This window comes from Protopterus annectens, chromosome 3.part0, assembly GCF_019279795.1.
Source record: "Protopterus annectens isolate FY-2018-M chromosome 3.part0, PAN1.0, whole genome shotgun sequence".
Taxonomy (NCBI): domain Eukaryota; kingdom Metazoa; phylum Chordata; order Ceratodontiformes; family Protopteridae; genus Protopterus; species Protopterus annectens.
In genome coordinates, this window is record NC_056731.1 from 1197525600 (window position 1) to 1197549773 (window position 24174).

Sequence of the window (24174 nt, forward strand, 5' to 3'; positions counted from 1 at the left end):
TGTACAATCAAATACTTACCATCTACTCTGATTAAAGTCCAGCTCCTGTGATTTTAAATATGCATCCAACTTTTTTAGATTTCCTTGTAGAATACAATGCTTATTCCACTGTTTATCTGCACTGCAATATGTGTGTGTATACAAATAATCTTGAGTGTGTGTGTGTGTGTGTGTGTGTGTGTGTGTGTGTGTGTGTGTGTGTGTGTGTGTGTGTGTGTGTATGGGATCTATTCGAAATCTCGAAATATTGAAAGATTGACTTTCAGTATCTCAAGACTAAAAATATCGAAAGTGCACTTAGCCGAAACCGCACTGTACCGATTGTTACATTACAAATCTGCTGTTGGAGTGGTGTGTTGTGATTTGTGTTTGCAGTGCATTATTGTTTGGGAGTGAGATATGGCAGATGATGTGTGGCTGTGTACAGAGATACAGGTAAGTTGTTAGTGTTTAAGGGTGTTGGGTAGGGTTTTTTGTTTTGTTTTGTTGTGGGAAGTTTTGGGAGTTGTTTGGGTTAGATGAGTGAGTGTGTATACGTTACTGTTGAAGGTGTTTTTTTTTTTGAATGTGTAGTGTGTGTGTTTTTTATGCGTGTGTGTGATGGTGTGCGAAGTAAGTGTAGAGTGCTTAGTGGTAGTTTTTTTATGTCTTCATGGTAGTGCGACCTCGGAGTCGGTATATATAAGTAGTGGGGGGTGCAGCGGGGCTTGACCCCTGCTTATGCATAGGTTTTGTAGGTATGTGTGTTTGGTGTTTTAGTAAAGGGTTAGGAGAGGAGGTGGTGTTTATAATGTTGTGGTGGATGTTATATTACAGAACTGAATGTCACTTGCTGAAAATTTGGTATTTTGAATTTTCGGTATAGTGGCATTTGGTTTTGTAATATTTTGGTATAGTGGGTGTTCAGTACTTAGAGCTTGAGATACTGAAAATCAGTCTTTCAGTATCTCGAGATTTAGAAATAGACCCGTATGTGTATATATATATATATATATATATATATATATATATATATATATATATACTGTAACATGATCTAAAGCAGCTTAAAAATCATGTTGGAGTGAAACACTATGCTGCTCAAGACTGCAATGCACTGTTTTGATGAACTGTTGCTTTCCCCAAATTTATGTAACTATGGAGGGGGTATATATGTTTTCGGGTGCTAGGAATGTAGGAATGGGGGTTCCCCCCTGCAAAAAGGCACTTGTTTTAACTTTTATGTAATAGGCTGCTGTTGAGGATATGTGACCAAGGAAGGGTAGCCTGAAGAAACAGGTGTCACTCTTAAATAGTAAAAGCTACGTGTGTGTGTGTTCCTTCAGGGAGGGTCATTGATTGTAGCAGTAAATCATAATGTTTTACTTACCAGCAAAAGTGTGTTGGTTCTGACATTTTTTTTTGACTGTTGACTCCCTGTGAAGCAGGCCAGCACCAGTCTCACTCTGCTGTACAAAATTCAGAGGATTGCAGTTTACATGTAAGTAGTAATGGCATCATGCATCATCATCATGTTTTTTTTTTTTTCTGGTTTTAAAACTGTTAACCACTGAAATTTCTTTCACAAGTATGTTATATAAGGTTGTAAGACCTTTTACAGTTGCTGTTTTTCTTGTAGAGTTTAACATCTGATCTACAGAATTTCCTGTAAAGATTTTTGTCAGAAGGATGTCTTCCCCTTCCAAAACATTTAATAAATGTGCTTGTAACAGACAAATCACCCCTAACAGATTTTCATTCACAGTACATATTTTGTCAGGAGCAGATGATGATGTATTTAGAGAGTTGTGAGCTTCATTTGATTGAGGATATTACTCTTCCATTGCAGTTTTCATATAAATAGCAGCACTTTGTAACTGAAGTGCCACAATGTATTTTCCACATCATCTTACCAAAATTATGCGTGTGGTTTCTTAATAAATAAAAACTTTGTAAACTGTTTTATTAAGAGCAGACCCATACAGGGATATTAAATCCCTCACTGACCTCAGCTGAGGGATAGTGTGGATTGTGTCTGTATGCTTCAATGAATGGAGACTTGTAAATGCATTGGAGTACAGCCATTAAAGTCTGTGAATGCATTCATGCACTCCTGTGATGATGTCATTTAGGGTAGAGTTCAGAGGACTTTTTGGTGGTCTCGTATAGGCAAATTTATTTTTTATGCAGAGTTTACGTTTAAACTTGGTGCCATAAAACAGGTATCAGTAGGAAGAAAATGTTATTCAGCAGAGAAATTAACAAAATGACTGTCTCATATATAACAAATGCTTCTTATACGTTGACAGTTTGGCAAAGAAGGAAATCATTTTTCTTGTTTAACGAAGGTGCATAACTGTAAAGCAAAACAAGATAACTAGTAAGTGTCTAAATGCTATTTACCATGATTATCAATATAAAACAATTTCATTTGTAATACATATTCCTTTCATTTTGTTAAATGAACAAAAGGAGAGACAAAGACTCATTGTTAAAGTAATGTGCATGGTGCTCTATGATCCAACACTCATTTCTGTACAAAATAAGTATTGTTATTTCTATATATTCTTTTTGTTCATTCATTTTTTTATACTTACTTTATCCGATTTGGTGAAGCAAGAGCCTATTGTAAGGCTATAAAATTATCTAGAAATCACATACATACACACACGCACACACACATGATCAATCGGTTTACATTAAAAACCTTGAATCACAGTGGTTCGATTGCTCATATGAGCGACTCGAAACCATGAAAGTGTAAACATCGACAGTCCTTAATGTTCAAAAAACAGCAAATCGAAAAGCAGATTTGCTGTTTTTCGAACATTAATGCGAACAAAAAAAATTAATTGTAAAACAGGGGGCAAGCCCCCATGCACCCCCCATGTGGGGGCTGCTCCCCTCCCCACACACCCCCTACTTTATTATTCTAACTCTGACATTGCACTACAGTAGGGAAAGGAAACATTTCCCGATTCCCCACTATAGTGCAATCTGCCCCAGAATGTCAGATGTGCAATTAGCGAATATCACTGTGCATTCGCTCATTGCACATTCAAACTTTTTTCCGTTTGGCGTTTGCAAATCTTGCAGACTGCCTTTCGCACAAGTGCTGGTTGACTGTGTGCAATACGCACATCTAAAGGTAAACCGATCAATCAGTGACTTACTGACAAGTATATGGAGTTTTAAACAATCACCAGTTCTCATATTAGCATGTCTCTGTGTTGTAGGGGCAAACTAATAGCATCTAGCAAAACCTCACACAAGCTACAGGGAGGACATGCAGATTCTACAAAAAGGCTTTCCAGCTGAGAACTAAAATGAATAAAGTTTTTGAGGTAGCTCAGGCAACATCTGCTATATCATGCAACACTCTGTATTTTTCATTTTTGTAATTGTGCAAAAAATGTGAACATTTAGTGTTCCATATTTAAAAAGCGACTATCTTTAAAACAGAAATAAATGTGAAACTGGTATTTGGATTGACTTTCTTCATCTTCCAGTGACCTATCAAATTAAATGTGTGTCTTTTACAATTACTTTTAAAGATTTTTTTTTAATTTCTAAGGTGAATAAGAAGGAAAAGTAAAAATTTTGTCCTTACTGCTTTTTTTCAAATGTGTTGTCACCTTACAGTTTTAAAAATTAATAAGCAATGAAATCCAAAACCATGGAATGAAGTCAGAAAATGTACTGTCCAGTGCTGGGATATTAATTTTATTTATACTGATGGGTGGCTTTACTCCTGTAGTTCACTAGTAGTTTTTGTCATAAGTTCACAGGTCCACGGTTAAGTATTATGCAAACAGTCTACAGACCATTACAAGCCTAGCCCATAAACTATATTCAAATGTTCTCACCAGTCTCAAGGAGGGCAATGCCAAGATAGGTGTGGAAAATTAGAAGATGCCCATCCAGCTATCTATATTTAACTTGATGGTGGCAAGGATGCTGCTTTGACAAATAGTAGTTCCTTGTTCTAGAGGTAGAGTATACATTGTTATATGAACCTGTCAAGCCATGTGGCTTATTTACCAGTTGACAAAGGTTTATATCTTTATCATTTGATTACTGCTGCAGTAGCCTTAGCTATATGGTTCATATTCTGCACAGGATTTAACAGATAGCTTTCAAAGCACTTTCCAAGCACCCAGACCATTGACAGCTTGAGCAGAGCTGTAGAAAAATCCATAGTCTGAGCACCAAGCCCTTCAGAGTTTTCCTGCCACTGATTAGTGTACCTCTTGTAGGCTTTTGAAGCTCCATGGTTTTATAAAGTTTCTTTATCACTGGGCAATTAAGTTCCTTTTGGAGAAGAAACCTTCCACAATTTATGTTATTCTTTATAACCTTTATTATTCAAATAAATGTGATCCAGCAAGGTGAACAGGTAAGACACAGTAATCACAATGGCCAAACATTAAAGCTCACAACTTAGTATTATACAAACAAGACAGTCTATGTTTATATCCTTAGAACTTAGAAGTCTTCTGGACTTTGTAAAAGAGATTTGAAAATTAAGCAACAGAAAAGAAAAACACTCCAGTAATTTTGTTAAGTGCTAAAATATTGCTGTCATTGCCACTTCCACTCAGTGTTGGAAGAAATTAGTTTCCGTATTTTTGTGTCATTCTGCACACAGCTATCTTTCTTCTGCTAAGAGGATTTGCAGCCTGCAAAAAGTATTTTTTCAGTGCAGACAATTTGTAGACTGACACTTTGGATACCACTAGGTAAGCTGATAAAACTATCTGTACTACTGAGCTTACAGGTGGTGTTACTAGGAAAAGGACACTTAATATGTTAATGTATTTCAGGATTTTTAGAGCCATTGCATGTTGATATATTTAGCTTTCTTACCCATGACCAGCTCATTCTGACTTTAATGTATGACTTTCCAACCCATGGGCAACACTTTTTTCAAATCTTCTCTGTCTTTTGTCCTGTTTTGTTACTCACATTGCATTAGCAAAAGTAATCCTGCTATTGTTTAAACCTTCTCTTACCTCCATTGTCACTGATTGTTTTTCTTGGGCTAATACCACCATTTGTAAAGGGTTCCAACCCAGTCCATTCACCCTTGCTGCACTCAGGCTCACAATGCTCCCCTACCCTACCCCCAATTCCACCCACCTCCTTATCTGAATTTATACCTCGGATATCCCGTCTTTCCTCATTCCTATCTCCTCCTCTTCCTACTAGCCTTTTCAGTCTCTGCTACTACCTCATTATCCAACAGCATTCACTGAAATACTTTACAATGTTATGCCACTTTACCTTCACGCATATTCATCTCTACTACTACTCATTTATTTTACTCTTCCGTATTGTGACAACATTAAAATTTATACGTGTAATTCTCTTATCCCTATTACAGTATTCATGTCTTCCTCCTCACAAAGTCCTTCTTCAGTTCTACCATTCCTTTCAGAATATTGACCCAAAATATAATACCTACAAACCTTTTATTATACACATCACTCACTTAATTATTCTCATTCTAAGACTTCATTTAATTCACAATTTCACCCTATACACCAGAAGTTATTATACATGTCTCTAACTGACTATACTCTATTAAAACCTTACCTTTCAACATCTCCATAATAGGGGACCACCTGTCATGGAATCCACAGCAAACCAGTTCCATTCTTATCTTTCCCACATTACCTTTCTTCCTTTTCCTTTAAGATCTTTTATTCTTCATTCAATTATGCTCTTACTTTAACTGCTCCTTAGTCCTCCCTGTCTACCATGTTATACTTGCATCTTCACATGTCTGCTATTCATTTTGTCACCTTACTACCTACAGTGGTACTCTCATGCTTTAGTAACACTCAAATATTAACAGCCACCCTACCTAGACTCAGGCGAAACCCTCGTTCAAATTTATTTAATGTCTAACCTATTCACCTTCTCAAACACAAGCCATCTAATCATTCAGTTCACTTCGACATAACCTGGAATAAATTCATAAACTTTCTAAAAAAGTAAATAATCCTAATCCATCCTTCATTAAAGTCATTCTTTGTGATGACATTCACCCAACCCTGGACCCTCAGCCTCATCTATTACACCCTCCCCTGCTCCAACTCCTACAGTGCCCATAACATTTCTCCTTGTGTCCATTAAAATTCATTGTATTCTAAACAAAGCTACAGACCTACAAGCATGGTTTCTTAAATACTTCCCAGATATTACTGTCATCACTGAAATAAGCCTAAAACCCCACATAAACGATTCTGAAATTCTACCTCATGGCTGCAATATAATTTGACTACAGAAAAAGGGGGAGGCCGTACAGTTGTATACACTGACTCTCTAAATTCTCATCCTTCAAAACTAACATACAGACTTTCCAAAATGCAGACCTTCTTATCTCTCTTTTCAGTGTTAATAAGGTGCTATGTATGGTTTCCTTCTACATATCACCAGGTAATATGAGATATTAGAAAAAAAGTATTTGTTGGTAACTACAAATGTTACTTCTGAAATTAATATCTTATGCAATGTTAACATTCACTGGTTATCTATGACTTCCAATTCCCCAACTACTAGTCTTAACTTGTACAGGGTTAAACAGCTAATCTCTTCTCTTACTCACTCAACAAATCAAATTATAAAAATTCTATCTTCGACTGGATACTTGTCTCTGATCCCAGCAAGTATGTTAACTCAGGGGTGCTATCTGATTCCCTTAGTGACTATCATTGTATATTCGCCAAAAGAAAAATCACCCCACCTGGTTAAAAAACCCCATCAATATACAAATACCAAAATCTTTCTAACTTTCATTCTGACACTCTATCTATAATTTATTAAAATCCTTTAACTGGTCTTCATTAAAAACCTGTTAACAAATTCAACAATGCATTCATAAATACATTAAATACCCGTGCCCCTGCCAGAAATAAAGGAGTAGAAACTACTCAAAGCCCCTTGCTGACTCACTCATATAGAATTCTCATGCAAAAACATGACAAAGCATGGAAACAATGGCACAAAGATAAAACCCCTCAAGGCTTACATCTATAAAAAGAGTTGCATAACATCACCAAGAAGTAAATATACCTAGACAAAACAAAAGTATTACACTGAACCACAAGATAATCACAAAAAAATCGCAAAAATATTCTGGAGCTTAATTAAGAACATTTTTCAACCTGGCTTTCCTTCCTTACCAACCCCTTATCCAGACTTATTTGCCTCAGAAACAGCTACCAAATTTAACACTTTCTTCATCAATATCATAGCATCTTTTACACCCAGCTTTCCCAGCAATTGAATCAACCACAACATTTTTCTAGCCCTGACATTCCTGCCTTTAATCTCCATCCTGTCTCTATATCATATATTAGAAGGCTACTAAAGAAACTGAAACTCTGTTTTCATTCTGCTGATGATCCCCTGCTGAGTACCTTAAGCTCGCTGCAAGCTTAATTGCATACTCAGTTTCAATTCTCGTCAACAACTCTATTCCAGATTCCTATGTTCCTGCCCTTTGAAAAAAAAAAAGCGTTATTATTCCCATCCATAATGGAGGTAACTCTTCTGAAGTTTTAACTGTAGGCCAATTGACATCCTGCTTCCCCTTTCTAAGATCCTGGAAAGGCATATTCATAAACAACCCCTTTAGTATCTCTTACAAAATGATCTCCTAACCCCAACCCAACATGGTTTCCAACCAGGCCATGACATATCACTACAGTTCTCCTCAACTTTGCCAACACTATTAATAAAGCTAGAGACCAAGGAAAGTGTATCTCTTCTGTTTTTTTCTAGATGTCTCAAAATCCTTTGAGGCAGTGTCACATGAGAAACTTCTGAAGCAAATATTCTCCATAGGTCTTTCCAAACCAGCTATGTTATGGTTCTCTTAACTACCTTTCTGAAAGATATCAATTTGTTAAATGGCTCACTCCTCTGTCTGTCCCCTTTTCTCCTAGTTAAAATGAGTGTTCCTCCAGGCTCTATTCTTGGTCCACTGCTCTTTAACATTTTCATCAATAACTTGTATACCTCCTCTCAGCAAGCTTACCTTATTCAGTATGCAGATGACTCAACTCTCATCTGCTCTTCTAACAACTTACTACAGCTACAATACATGACACAAGATGCTTTCAACTCAGTTGAACTATGGCTAAATCAAAACCTTTTGCTTAATCCAACAAGAGACTAAACTGCTAATATTTATTTTCTAAGTCCGAAGCCAATGATAAAAGTAACTTCAACATTACCTTTATAAACACTACAGTTATTGAAGTAGTTACTCATACCAAATTGATTGGAGTCATCATAGATGTCAACTTAAAGTTTGATCTTCACATGCAAAACTGTATAAAAAATCATCAGAACCTAGGTATGCTATACACAACAAAAAATCCATTTTTACTTTCTAGTAGAACAACTCTAGCTAACCCTTGTCTTTTACCCTGTCTTCTAACTAACATACATTTACAGTCCTCTATTTTGACTAACATCCAGATCCATCTTAAATCACAGCTGAAGCAGTGATATAGTAACGTAGCTAGATTCACAGCTAACCTACCATGTAAATCTCATCGTTACCCTGCATGATGAGCTCTTAAGTGGTTAGAACTACCATATCAGCTAGACCATGCACAACTTCTAACTCATAAAATACTATATAACCCCTCTACCTATCCTTCTAAGTCCTCAGTACTTCATCACTACCTCCCAAATTGCTCTCTGCATTTTCAAGACAAACACCCACTTGAAATCTTTACGCACACTGCATAACAAAATCTATGAAACTCTATCCCAAGTTTAGACAAAACTATATCTAGCCTCCATGTATATAAACTCCTTCTCAAAGAATTTCTGACTAACTCATGGCTATGCCCATGCACTTCACCTGTATGATCTACACTAACAAATACTTTGCATTCATACTAACCACTCATCATGCTATCTATCTGTATCTTTCAACTCTTGCCATCTCCCCATTCTTAGGGAGACGTGTATTTATTTTTCGGACAATTTGTTTTATTTCCTAGCATAATAGACTATATTCTAAGACTTTTTAATACTAATTGTCATATTTATTTATCATTTGTATTATATCACTGGTGTCTACTCATACTTTATTGTATCCTGTGTATTCCACTTTCAAATTGTATGCATGTATGTATGTATGTATATATATATATATATATATATATATATATATATATATATATATATGTATGTATGCCTTTTTAAATTGAATCTATACTACTTTATTTGATGTCATCTAACTCTCTGGAGCTTTTCTCCTCAGACCTCTACTGAAAATGGGTATTTATTAACCCAGTCAGATTTTCCTGGAAAGCAAATGTCAATAAATAAATGAATAAAATATCCATTCACTTAGAAAACATGACTCCTCTGTGGGGTCTTAATTTTGCTTTGGGAAAAATTAAATCTTGCTCCATTTGAACCAGCTCATCAGACTGATTTGTTGCTTGCTCTAACTTCATTAAGAAGAGTGCCTGAGTCGCAGGCTTTAATGGTAGGTCAACCTTATCTCATTTTCTGCAGAGATAGAATTAGAGATAGAATTTCTCTGAGAATTAATTATTGCATTTATGTGTAAAAAGTGATATCCAAGTTTACTTTTTTCTCTATGTTTTCTTTTTATAACCTAAAATAGAGGAAGAAAGAATTTTTCATACTCTGGATATCTGTGGACAACTCATGTATTATCTTGACAGAACTAAAACATGAAGGTATGAAAAAAGTTCAACATGTGTCAAAGCAAACTGTTTTCATATGGTTGTCCTTTTATCTCCTTTTGTTATTTCCCCATAATAAGTCAGTTTCAGCCAGGGTCAAGGCCCATTCTACTAATGCCTTGGCTTCATCAGTGTATTTATTTTTAGAAAAGGCGGGACTCTAGAAGTATTCTATAGTTAGTATCTTTGTCCTCTATCAACATTTTTATGAAGTACTACAAACTACATTCTTTTTTCAAGTCTAGAGCAAGCTTTACTAGGATCATTCATCAGGGGCTCCAGGACCCTCATCATTGTCCTTATAAGCCATGGTATTTTTTATTTATTTATTTTTATTTTATTTTACATTTGTTGACTGGGCTAGTCTAGCTGGATGCATGTCCATTTTCAGTAGAGACCCGGGGAGAAAACCTCCACTAACGGAATAGTAAAAATTAGTAAAAAAAGTAGTAAAAAACAATGCTAGCAGAACAGCCAACAAAAATACATCAGGGGAAAATTCCTAAACAAAGGTATTGCTAAAATGAGAGAGAAACATATGTAGCATTGATATACACAAGACAGAATTTGTTAAGTCATTTACATAAGGGGGACTAACACTAATTATTTGAGAATTTTTTTTTTCTACCTGTATAGCTAAAAGTACTGAAGCAGTATCAAATTAAGAATACAGTACAGTTATGTAGGTAAGCTTACAATGATTACTGCTGAAGTAGACACTCCTTCCCTCAAATTCCCTTATTTTTATTTGTTTTTTATTGCCTGGTTGTGGTCATTGGAATTTACTTACTTAGCATTTTCTCCTTCAGGGCTCTAGCCTCCTCCTTTCAGTTTGTGTAAAAGCTCTGAAGGACTTGATGCCCAGGCCATTGATTTTACTGCATCTCTGCTGGAACTGTCAACGGTCTGTGCACGTGGAAGCTGCCATTAAGTTTTGGAAGCTAGCTGGATGTTATATCTTGTGTAGAATATATAATCAAAGCTACAGCAGCAGTTATCATTCGAACATTTACTGTTATGGCAAGTTCAATTACACAACTGCACTTTCCTTCAGTCAGGTGTTTGAGGAACAACTTGTTCATCAAAGGAAAAGGAGGCCAGAGTAGGTTGGATTTTTCATGTCTTGAAAGGCTAGATAAAGTTCCCCATGGAGGAGTTTATTAGAAACTGAGTACAAGGAGTGGGTCGCAGTTCTGTCCTGATAACTAAGATGTTTGAGTTCACTGATATTTTTATCCAGAAATCTGTGAGGTCTGTTAAGCTGAGTGATGTGTTTAGACAGATACATGCCAATAGGTGCATTATAATCAGAAATCGATCTGAAGAGATATATGTAAAGGGGAATTAAAACTTCTAGAGGAGATGGCATTTGATATTAGATGAGCCATACAGAAGGCTTTCCAAATTGCTGCAGAGACATGATAGTGAAAAGATAAGGAATTATCAACAGGAGTGCTTAGATCATTTACAGGAGTGTCTTATTTTAGGGGTGTGCCACCTATGTAGTATGAGAGAAATATTTTATTTACCAGAATTAACTCTACTACCATTTTTTTTTTGCATTTATTTTGACAGCGCTGTCCTTACACCAGTTGTTAACATGGTTTAACCCATGATGGAGTATTTGTGAGTCAGTAGAAGATTAAGTAACAATACCTAATTTATAGTCCTCTGCAAACTTAGGTAATTGTAGTCCAGGAGTGTTGAGCTGAAGGTCTGAGAAAAAGATGCAATACAGCCTAGAAGCTGTAGTTTTATTGGCCATTTTGGGTCAGTTCTAAACTCCTTCATCTCTATCTGTTAAAATCCTGCAACCCTCTTTTAGCGTGGTCTTGCTCACAGAGCAGCATTGGGCAGCGCTGCTTAAACCATTCCCGGCTCCACAAAGTCTACTCTTCACTTTTTCCCGTAGAACCACTCTAAATCTCAAATTAAGCACTCTATTCTCATTCTAAAGCCCTGCACTTGCTCCTATAAGTAATCTCATAGGTAAACACAAACTAAAGCACTGCGTCCTCTTATACTCCTTCAAAGCAAAATTGGTTCTTTCTGATCAAGTCAATAAGTAGTTCCCTATATTATTCAGGCATGTCCAAAGGTCAGTTTCGAGTTTACTCTCCAGGCCAGCTGGTGAATCTGGGAATCTTGAGGCAATGTTACAACTGCCTTATGTATAGGTTCATAGGTTTATACTAGGCTATCTGCCCTAAGGCATTTATAAGCCTAAAAAATACTGTGCCCATTAGTTTGTTGTGCCTCTGTCCAGTAGTGACACAGAGATGATACCCCATTCAAGATTTCTCTTGAACAGAGTCAGCGAGGTGCTCTGCCTCACATGGACTGGGATTTTATTCCACAACATAATCTATCCCTCCAGCATGTCCTATTTATATCCAAGGTTTAAGTCGCTTGCTCTAGTGGATCTGATAGATTTGGATTTTTGAGGTGGAGCATGTCCATTAATTGAGTTTCTTCAGTCTGGCAGCATATGACAGATTTTGAGTTTGGTGAGGAACTTTTGGGGTCTCTCCAATTGCTGCAGGTGTCAGGTGAGATACATGGCATTGTACTCGATCATTGGTCTGATAAGTGAAGAGTACAGGGGAACAATGACCTCTGATCTGGATGTGAATCCTCATGATCAGGTGGGCAATGTAGAAGGTTTTCTAACCACTAGCAATGGATTGCCACCTATATGGTAGCTTGCCATGGCTCTGGCACCAGGTATCAGTTTCCGTGAGACCCTCTGAAGGATATCTGTGTCCGATGTACTTTCCACTATGGCTCCCAGTTTGCAGTCATCTTTGCCTGTACTTCTGAGAAGTAGATGCGAAACAACAGGGGCCAGGACTGTGCTGTGTGGGACACCACTTGTGACCCGGGAGTCTGACATGGCGGGCATGATCTGCCCTTGACAAAGCCAAACTCCTATGTCTTTGTTTATGAGTTCCATTATGAAGACCAGGCTTGTTAAGCTTATGGGACCACAGTTGGCATGTATCCAAACAGCTGCCTTATGTGTTTAGTTCCTTATTGAGTTCATGTAGCACACAGCTGGGGACACCATCCGGTCCCATTGATGCTGTGTTTTTAGATTGGAGATGTCTGGGAGGCTGCACTTTTGCACTGAACCTGTCTGCCAGTATGTTGGCAATGTCTGTGGGTTCAGTGATTTTTGTATCATTTTGGACTAATTCTGAGCATATCTGGGAGTTTCCACCCAGGTTTCTAACATAGCTGAAGAAGGCCTTATGATTGTCTTTTGAATCTATGGCAATTTTTCTCTCAAAGTTGGCCTTGGATGATTTTATGAGTGATAATGATCAAATGTGTCTTCTCTTTTATGGATTTTGCTCTATCATGTAACAGCTTTCTTCTCTTATTGTAAAGTTTGTTTATGGCTGGAGTCCACCAGACTGGACATTTGCCCTTGGAGAAAAGAGTCTTGGTTTTATTAGGGATTGCCTGATCCATGCAGTCCTGGAGGTGTTCGTAGAAGGCATTTGTAAGGGTTTCCACAGCTTGGGGGCCTTGAAGGATACCACACCAGTCTTGAGTAGTGTGAAGTTTGCTTTAGAGAAGTTCTTCACTGTGGTCTTTTTTGTTTGGGGTGGGGGTGGGATGTGGATATACAGACCACCCTCTCCTCCTCCCAACAAGCTCAAATATATGTGAGAGATGCAACTATATAGCCAAACTGGAGGCTAAGCTCTCTCAACCCAGTACTGGCACAGCCTGTCAGGAGGAGAAGATAACCACACACACCACAAATCCAGTCTCACATAGACCTATCGCATCAGCAAACCAAACACATAAACACACAAAAACATACTCGGAGGCTCTAAATAAAAATCTGCCTAAGCAGCAGAGACCTGCAAAGCAGACATCCAAGCAACACCTACCACGAAACAATATCCATGTAACACATAGCTCACAAAGTCAGTGTGCCACACAGTCACAGCCCTTAAGGCTAAACAACACACCTAATACACTTGTAATAGGTGACTCTATTGTCAGACACACTGACGTCCCACTCACCAGGCTGAACAAGGAGAAGGTCACTGTAAGCTGCCTGTCGGGTGCCAGGATCCGCCACATAACACAAGCACTCGGGTCACTCCAAAGCAAGTACAAGTATGACTCCATCATTGTCCATGCTGGTGTGAATGACCTGAGATGTACCTCCCTGGACTACATGAAAAAAGACGTACAGGAGCTCTTTGATCATGTAGCCCAGGCCAGTATGACCCTGACCTTGAGTAGCATCTTACCCTCACCAAGAATGATGCCACAGTATAAAGACAAAATGATCAATTTTAACAATTGGCTAAAGTATTGGTGTCATTCAAAGGGGATCCAGTGTCTGTCAGCCTGGGATGACATGCTCGACAAGCCACGTTGCTTTGCTAGGGATGGCTTGCACCTGTCACCCCTGGGCTTTCGAATACTGGCTAAGGCTCTTGCCTCCCCCATAGTGCCTTTTTTAGGCAAGGCTCAAAAGACAAACCCACCCCCATAGACAACACAAAGAAAAAAAAACTAAGGGTAATGCTGTTCAACACCAGAAGTCTAAACCTCAAGATGCATGCACTCGAGACTCTCCTCAGTATGGAGAATATCGATATCTGTGCAGTAACAGAAATCTGGTTTAAGGCTCCCGAGAGCATCCCAGCAGTACCAGTCTATACTTCTTACCATGCTTTCCGGCCCCAAAACTCGGACCGAACCACAAAAAGAGGGGGAGTATCCATATTTATCAAAGATACCTACATCTCCAGGCTAGTGGCACTGCACAAAGCTTCGGAGACCATCCATGTGCAACTAACAGTGGGCAAAACTGCCTTTCAGTTTGTAGCCTGCTACAGACCACCCTCCCAAACACAGGAACCTCACTCGACTTTCCTGAGAACACTGGAGAATATGAAGGTCTCTCCAAACACTATTATATTGGGTGACTTCAACTACCCAAACATTGTTTGGGAAAACTACTCAAGCCCAAACACCCTCGCCCAACGGTTCCTAGAATTTATAAACTCAAATGCTATGGAACAACTGGTCACCACTCCCACAAGAGGGGAAAACATACTGGATCTGGTCATCACCAACATGGGGTCTCTATGTTCCACACCAGAGGTATACCCCTCATTGGTAAGATCAGACCATAAACAAATCTCACTGGACATCCATATTCCATCCCCATCCCTAGCCAAGGAAACCACGGTGAAGAACTTCTCAAAAGCAAACTTCACACTTCTCAAAACTGAGGTGGAATCCTTCAAAGCCCCCAGGCCAGTGGACAATACGGCCCAAAATGCAGAATCCTTTACAAAAGCATTCTATGGACACCTACAGGAATGCATGGAGCATGCTATCCCAAATAAAACCAAGACTCACTCCTCCAAAGGCAGGAGACCTGTCTGGTAGACCCTGGCCAGAAATAAGCTATACAACAGAAGGAGAAAGCTACTACATGACAGAGCAAAATCCCAAAAAGGGAAGGCATCACTGATCAGTACTAGCAAGAAACTATGATCCCTCATAAAATCTTCTAAGGCCAGCTTTGAAAGAAAAATTGCACAAGACACTAAAGATAATCACAAGGCCTTCTTTAGTTATGTCAGAAACCTGGGAGGCAACTCCCAGATATGCTCTGAGTTAGTGCAAAATGACAAAAAATTCACTGAACCCACAGACATTGCCAACATCTTGGCAGAAAGATTCAGTGCAAACTCCCCTTCCCCAAAAGAGCAAATGTCTATCCCAACAGAGTGTAGCCTTCCTGAGATCACAGATGCACAGGTGAGAGCTGCCCTCTCCAAAGCTAAAAATACAGCATCAATGGGACCAGACGGTGTCCCGGGCTGCGTCTTACACGAGCTCTAAGAAGAATTAAACCCTCATACAAAGTCACTGTTCAATCTCAGCCTTACTACAGGATATGTTCCCAAGGAATGGCGTACAGCAACAGTGGCCCCACTCCACAAAGGTGTGCCACAACTGACCCCGGAAACTATCGCCCTATAAGCCTGACTAGCCTGGTCTGCAAAACTATGGAACGTATCATCATGGAAATCATAAACAAAGACATTGGGAACCTCCAGACACTGGATCCTACCCAATTCGGCTTCGTTAAGAGCAGATCTTGCCTCTTGAACCTGGTTGACTTCTTTGAAACAGTTACCAAAGCCATAGATGAAGGGAAGGTAGTCCACACAGCCTACCTGGACCTCACAAAGGCCTTTGACACAGTACCCCACTCGGGCATCATAAATAAGCTCACCAGCTTAAATAGCAACCCCTATGTTACAAGATGGGTTGCAAACTGGCTCAGGGATAGAACCCACATGGTCAGAATAGCAGGTGGCATGTCAGACTCTAAACCAGTTACAAGTGGTGTCCCACAAGGCACAGTCTTGGGACCTCTCTTGTTCGGTATATATTTCTCCGAGGTACAGGCTAACACGGGTGGACTATGGCTGACCAAGTTCGCAGATGACTGCAAACTGGGTGCTATAATTGACTCTCCGACTGACACAATCATCCTCCAATAGGGTCTCACAGAGATGGATAACTGGTGCCAGAGCCATGGCCTAAAGCTAAATGCCAAAAAGTACATAGTCATCCCCTTTGGAAAAAACAAAGTGCCCACAAATTACCACATAGGTGGTAATCCATTAAGTACGGAAGAAGTAATTAGGGACTTGGGGACCCAAATAGATAACAATCTCTCCTTTGACAATCATGTTGCCAAAGTGGTTAGAAAGACCTTCTATATAGCCCACCTTATCATGAAAGGGTTCACATCTAGATCAAGAGAGGTCATTGTGCCCCTCTACTCATCACTTATCAGGCCCATAATTGAGTACAATGCCCTGTCTGGGATGTACCTTACCCAACACCTTCAGCAACTGGAAAGACCCCAAAAGTATCTCACCAAGAGGATCAAGGGGCTCAAACAGATGCCCTATGCAGTTCGGCTAAAGAAACTCCAGCTCTACTCAGTTGCGTACCACCTACTCAGAGGCAATCTGTGTCTGACGTATGAAGCCATGTCCAACCCAGAATTAATGGACATGCTTCACCTCAGAAAATCTAAATCCCTTAGAGCTACACACTCCAGGGACCTGAACCTCAGCACAGAAATAAATAGGACATGCTGGAGGGACAGATTCATATATATCCCAGAGGCACCCCTCACTCTGGAACAAAATCCCAATCCATGTCAGGCAGAGCCCCTCACTGACCCTCTTCAAGAGAAATCTTGACAAATGGATGGGAGATCGTAAGTTTACCCCTGGGATCTCTTCTGTGTCGCTGCTTGACAGAGGTACAGTAAACAAACCTTAAAAGGGCTACCTTCTGTGACCTACTATACAGAGGCACAGTCAACTAATCTAAAAGTGTGGCGTAAGCCAAACATACTCTGGCTAGGCTTATAAATGCCCTAGGGCAGATAGCCTAGTATCAACATATGAACCTATGAACGAGAGGGTCCAACACTGAGCCCTGTGAAACATCACTTGTAACTCTTTTGCTTTTAGAAGTGCCAGCTATAACTGTAAACATGCTGTGTCAGACAACCAGTTAGCTATCCACCATACAACATAAGGATTTGCATCCAGATTTAAAAATCTGTCAGTTATACATCCATAGGGAATAATGTCAAAGGCCTTGACCAGGTAGAGATATGCTGTAGGAACTGCATAATGACAATCCACTAGTTTGTTTACCTTTTCAAATAAAACTGATGAGGTTAAAGAGGCAGGACCTTCATTTGATAAAGTTAGCCTTAACAGATTTGCAATTTCTGTATCACTGGGGTGTGAGACAATATGTTCCATATTTCACGTGTAGCTTGTGAGGGTTGGGCCACCCTTGTGTAATAGCATTACAGTGGCTGTTTTCCAAATTGTAGAACTGTTACCAGTGGAGAGGCTTAGATTAAACAGTTTAAATATGGATATGCTACTGATAATCAGGCAATCTAGAGTGAAAGAAGTGCTCTTAACTTTTGAGAGGGCTGGGAGGACTTGTTGCATAATAATTAAAGGGTGTGACTGGGACTGTGGAATCTCTGGAATAGCTATTACTATGGGTGGAGTAAAATTTGCCCTAAATTTGACAGGTAAGATATTAACTATTTCTGTTGGGTTAGAGAGGGCAGTATTATTGTGAACTAGTGCTAAACATTAGTGGGTGTCAGTTCATAACTTCCTGATGTAGTTAAAAATAGAATTGTGGTTATTTTTGGTTTTAGTGGCTGATGTAAGTTCACATTTTGCTTTGATCTTCCTAATGGCTCCATTTTGCTTGTTGCTAGTTTACTTAAATGTTCTGTTAAGTTAGGAAGAATCTCTTATTTCTTTCTTATGGAGTTTGGCAAAATACTTGTATATAGCCCCCATAAGAATTTACTAATATTAGCAAAAAAAAAACTGCTCTAGAACCACAGAGAAAATTGTAATCTGTATTCAAAAGGTAAAAAGCTTTTTCTGTTGTTCCAGAATTGTTTGCTTCTTTTCCTTTACTACTTGTATTGTACCTTGCTTGATTTACTTGTTACAGTCTTTTCTAAATAGACTGATTACTATTCTCTGGTAATGTTATCAAACAAAGAGACAATTATAGCAAAAATTCTAAGGGTTGTTACGCAAGGCACAGTTTGCCAGGTTAATCAAGATCATATTGTAATGAATTTATTTCTAAAACAAGAACTTAATGTCCATGAGAGGAGGGATTTGTCTTCGGGTGGTCTGTGTTGTAGAGTTGTGTATCTTATCCATATCGCTTTATTGTGGTAGTAGTCTTTTAATGTGTGTGTAATCTGCAACCTGACTGTCATAATACCATCATATCCCATCATCCATATCCCCTCAGAAAACCCACTAAGCAAATGCTGCCACTGAGGTACCATTTTCAACTGTATAAATGCTTGTGCTAGAAAAGTACCTGTGTTTTTAAGCCAACAAAGTACAGTCCCATTTTTTCATCTGTAAGAGGTTTTTTCAATATTTTCACTATTTTCCCTAACATTTGGAAAGAGTAATGATACTGTTTTATGTGGAACATTAACAATAGCAGAAATAACTTTAATGGAGAGACTAGCATTCCCAGCTATGTGTGCTATTGCATTATCTGCTAGCAGAAGTCTAGCTAGGTTAGGGCAAAAGGGCAGCTGCCCCAGGCAGATGATGTTAGGGGCCATGATAGGGAAATGCTGATCTACTGGTAGTGCTTGCAGTACCTGTATTCACTTCTGTAACAGCATTTCTGAATGCTGCTACAGAAATGTACTTCAGCACTTTGTGTGTGGCAGCAGCATAAGTTGCAGTAAGTTCCTTGGTACTGTTTTTAAAAGCAGAGAAAGTCCTTTTTTCCTCTACTACTTAGAATTGATGGGCACAGGTGAGAAAGAATGGATGTAGATTGGGGGAATGAATGTGTGCTGGTGCGCATGATGCTGCCATAATCTGTCTAAGGTTTCTGAGTTGCAGATATTGCCATAGTCTAAAATCAGAATATATACTCCAGTTCTTGCACTGCTTTAAAGTAAGGCATGAATGTTCTTGGCCTTGGAAGAAGTCCTTCCAAATGAAAAATCCATTATCTGTCCAATACTTCAAAAAAATATTAGTAACCTACACACACGCATACACACGTGAGTAGCTGAAATCCCTTATTAAGGCAAAAGACTAAAATCTACATATAATCCTAGGTCCAGGTCAAAGGCCAAAACTTTACTTTTATATTCCTTGATTTAAATAATGCCTTCAGTGGTGTTTTCATGTTCATATTTGTCTTTGTGTAATTTGACCTTAAAACAACAGGCTAGTTATGGCTAGCTTAAAGGAAATTGCCTTGTTTAGGAAATGGCTCAGTACTTTGGTCCAGAGGCAGTGGCATCAGTGACATTGATTGCTGAAAGTCCTGGCTTCATGTCATAGTGAAAGACTTACACTTTTCTTTCATATTCCATGATGTAAATTATGCCTTTGCATTAAAGCCAGACTATGACTTAGATGACAGAAGTTCAAACAGCTGTGTAGGTGTTGGAAATACCAAACCTGGATGGTGTGAAGTAAGCTGCTGTTGTCATCTTGGCCATCCTTGGAGAAGGGAGAGGTAGTTTCAGGCAGCAAGCAATCACCATGCATGCAAAGGATTGCACAGCACTGAAAATTGCCAGGACCAGGCATGTGAGCTTAGTCATCCCAAGCAGGTGATGGTAGCCCTTATTAGCTTGGTAGTATTAGTGCACACATGCATAAGAAGGGCATAGATGGCTCCCTCTAAATGTTGGTTCTTTTTACTAGAAATCCCCTCATTGTTAGGATGCTACTACGGGTGCAGCCCACCTCTATGGCAGACCGGGTGATGGCCCTTCCGGTTGGCTGTTGTGTCCATGCTAGGGATATCCAGTGCAGGATAATGAATTGTTTCAAAACTGATAGGGGAGGCTTGATGGTCAGCAGACATGGAGAGAAAAAAGCATACAGAAAAAACTGTGCCCCCCCATAACACTGAATTGTTCTATCAGCAGAACATTTTACAAGTATAAAGGAATATAAATTAATGATACTGCCAACCCTTAATTAACGTTGTTAGTGGATGCTTTAACATTTGGCTGTTATTTCTAAGACAGTGTTCCAGATCTGGGAGACTAAAGGCTGAGAGAAAACTATCCACCTATACACTGACTTTGCATTCTCTTTTTTACAGCAATCAGTCAAGATCTCTTAGATGTCAGCAATATGGGACAGTGGAAGCCCATGCTATATGCAGTTGCATTTTTGCACTCTACAGTGCAGGAGAGACGGAAATTTGGCCCTCTGGGATGGAACATACCGTATGAGTTCAACCAGGCTGATTTCAATGCTACAGTACAGTTTGTACAGAATCATTTAGATGACATGGATATCAAAAAGGTAAAATGACCTCTCCTATTTCATTTGGGTTATTTTGTTTTTCAGAGAAATTACTTTGAATAACTCATGCATGAAAATAATATTTTGGGTCAAAACAGAGCATATATTTATGATAACCATGATTTATACCAACTGTGTCGCTACATGTCATATTGGTATACTCACCTTCATGAATGTTATTAAAACCTTTCCCTGCTCATTAGGGAGAGTTGAGAAATGGGAGGGGATACAAAGAGAATAATAGTAGATATCTCTCTGGGAATACAATTGTTAACATTTCTATAGTTATTATACTTTCTTTCTTATAACTACTTTACTTGTTCATGGGTAGGAGAGCTAGAGCATATATGGGAAAGCAACAGGTATAAGGCATTGGCCCAGTTTTGGACGGAGCAGCACTGTGTTTCAGACTGAAAACACAGACATAGACAGACATGCACACACACACACACACACACGTTGACATGCAGCCTAAACAGACACCTAGGGCAATTTAGAAGATCACTAGTTTTCCTAACAACATGCCTTTGAGATGTGGGGAGAAACTGTCGACTGCAGTGAAAACCCACATGGCCATTAAGAGAACATGCACATTCAAACACAGGGCACCCTGCTGCAAGCTGAACCGGAGAGCCAGGTATTGTGAGGCAGCAACATTTATAGTTGTACCATCATCCTTCCTTTTATTGTATTTAATGTAGTGATTATGGGCTTAATTGAGCCATGTGATATAACATTAGAAATTACAGTAGCATACTAGGATATATAAACAGTTAGTGAAATGCATTTGACTGTTTTTAAATATGGGCAATAAGTTCAACTATATTTATCATCAAGTCTAGGAAATGTAATTAAGATATATATTACTAAAACATGACAAGATTGTCCAGCAGTTTTCTTTCATACTGTTACATAAAACGAAAGCGTAAACACAGTATAGTGGGGTGATGGAATTGTAGAATTTCATTTGAATGTTAGGGTCATTTTAGGTATTAGTGAAAAACGTTGTTGAGAGCTTGCACATTAATGTTACTCTGTTAGGTCATGAATTATTTAATAACTGCTACAGAGCAGAAGTAAAATGGAGTAGACCAAATTATATACTTTCAGAAGCCAGCATTATTAGATGTACAACTCTAATATTTTTGTAGTTTATATATGAAGATTTGGTGACTGGGAGACCAAAAATAACTATCTTTAGGGTACTTCCAAGATGGCTGCACAGTGATCAGCAGCTTAACTTCAGTTCTCCCAATGTGAAAAAAAAAACACTGAGAGATAAAAGCTAGTAATTTTGTCGGTTTTAGTAAAATTCAGTTACTGGGTAATAAGTAAAGTGTCTGGATGCCAGTAAAGAAAAAAAAACTTAATAGACTCTGAAAGAAAATCAGATAGAAAAGGTGAAGAGAAAACAACGTGAAGAATCTTGCAGCTATTCAGCAAAAAGCTTTTCAAGCTCCAGCTTTGGTACAAGACGTGGCATCCAGTAAGTAGAGGAAAAAAATAAGTTAAATGTGTTCAGAACTAATTAAAATAAATAAAGCACTGCAGGACTGTATCGACTCACATAAAAGGCTAAAAAACATTGAAGAAGCTTTGAATAGCTCTTCGGATGAACTGAAAAATCAGAGGTCAAAATGAAGAAAATGCTGGCTGAGTATGAAACTGGTCAGGAAGCGCTGTTTCAAAAAATGGTAGTTAGAGGACAGAGCACACAGAGAAAACCTGAGATTTTCTGCTGTACCAGAAAAACTGGAAGGAGCAGACTGTATTGTTTAAGCAACTGGACTGGTTTTCCACAGAAGGATTTGTTAACTGAAAGTGCAAATTGTGTGTATGCTCCAAACCTGGCCATGAGAAAGCAGCCAAGACCTTTATTAGTAAATATGAAATCATACCAGCAGAAAGATTTGATCCTGAAAAAAACTGTGCAGAAGAGCAGCATATTAATATTTGGAAACAGTAGAATTGTTTGTGGAAAGTGATTATTCACTGTACACCAGGCAGAAGAGAAGCAAATTTATCCCAGCAGTTATGGAATGTCAAGAGGTAGGTGTAAGATTCAAGGCAATATATTCGGCTTTCTTCAGAATATTCTTTCCTAGACAATCAGTCATTTTTTGATGCAAAACAGGCTAATTAAGAAATACAAAAATTTGTTCAACAAAAACTGAGCCATCAAACAGAAGAGGACCCTGCTTCTCATTATTCTGATAATAAAGCCCATAGAGAGACTTTCCCAGTGAATCCTTTTCCAGTGTTCCAAAGGAAAATGCTTGAAAAAAAATTCACAGGAGTTGGCTAGTAGAATTGGAACTACCTTGAGCTTGAACCAGAGTATTGGTTGGAAGATGCAGATGAACAGGAAGACCACCAGCAACACTGAAATCAATGCTTTCTAGTCTCATATCTATTCAGTAATCACATTTGTGAAGTATGGCTTTACATGAAAAAGTACATGACAGTGACTGGATTTTTATTGACTTTGTTAAACTTGTGGGAGACTGAAAGGCATATCCCTCATTTCATGTCATGAATGTTTGGAAGGAAAAATAGTAATTATAAGTAAAAAAAATTTTGTTCATAGCAATATTTGTATAAACCATTTTAAGATATAAATTCCATGTTATGATTATTGAATGTGATAAAGACACCAAAGTTAACAAGTACTTTTTTCTCTTTTCTAGTTTTAAGAAATGTAGGTATTATAATGTAAAAAGAGAAAAAAAGCTGTACAAGAGCATGATTAAGCAAACATGCTGTAATGTTGGGCTGTTGGGGAGAGGACTGGGGTGTAAAAGTGCACTGACATAGTTGAGATGCTTTCTCTTACTTTTTCATAGATGATTGTCTCATTTAATGCCCTAGGCTTAATCTAATAGTTTTTTTGTGTAAGCATGTGGGCTTTCTAAAAATAGGAGAACACTGTAAATGTAATGAAATGCTGTCCTTTGGCAAAAAATATTCAGTGCGAGTTGAAACGTTTATAGCTGAGGTCAGCTGTACATTCTGTTCTTATGATTCATAAGTTCATAAAATTCATAAGTAGGAACTAAAGCTAGCTGCCATTTTGGGACATTTTAAGCCAAGCCAATTTCTATTCCAAAAGTGAGAATCAAGCCCTATACTTTGTGTCTGTGATGTAAATACTTCAAACCAACCCCCATCCCCAACATTTTCAAGAGACTGCTAGTTCAGTGAGGTCAGCAGTACTTAAGGTCATATTTATATGACTGTATGCTCAACCGACATACACACACAAATTGACTGCTGTGAGATTATAACCCCCTACCTATCTAGTTATACAATGTAGAGGAGACAGTACTTGATGCAAGCATCACTGCAGAAGTTTCCATGGAGATAAGCTGACTACAGGTATAGGTAATAAATCTGGACAGACATGGGCATTGTTTGCTGTGGAAATCGTAAAGTTAAGCATTACAAAGGCAAGCAGCTTAGTAAAAAAAATGGAAGTTAATACGACATAGCAGCGTTATTGGTACCCAAATACTTCATTGTATTTACCAGAG

At 38.6% G+C, this 24174-nt stretch overlaps 1 protein-coding gene across 1 annotated transcript in view; it reads left to right on the forward strand.

Annotated features, from left to right (window-relative positions):
- The window catches only part of DNAH5 (dynein axonemal heavy chain 5), a 1226896-nt gene that overhangs the window by 996269 nt on the left and 206453 nt on the right, over positions 1 to 24174 (forward strand). Inside the window, exon 35 of the mRNA XM_044065791.1 lies at positions 20439 to 20644. Within this exon, the coding sequence (XP_043921726.1) occupies positions 20439 to 20644 (206 nt within the window). The remainder of the gene's footprint in view (positions 1 to 20438; positions 20645 to 24174) is intronic.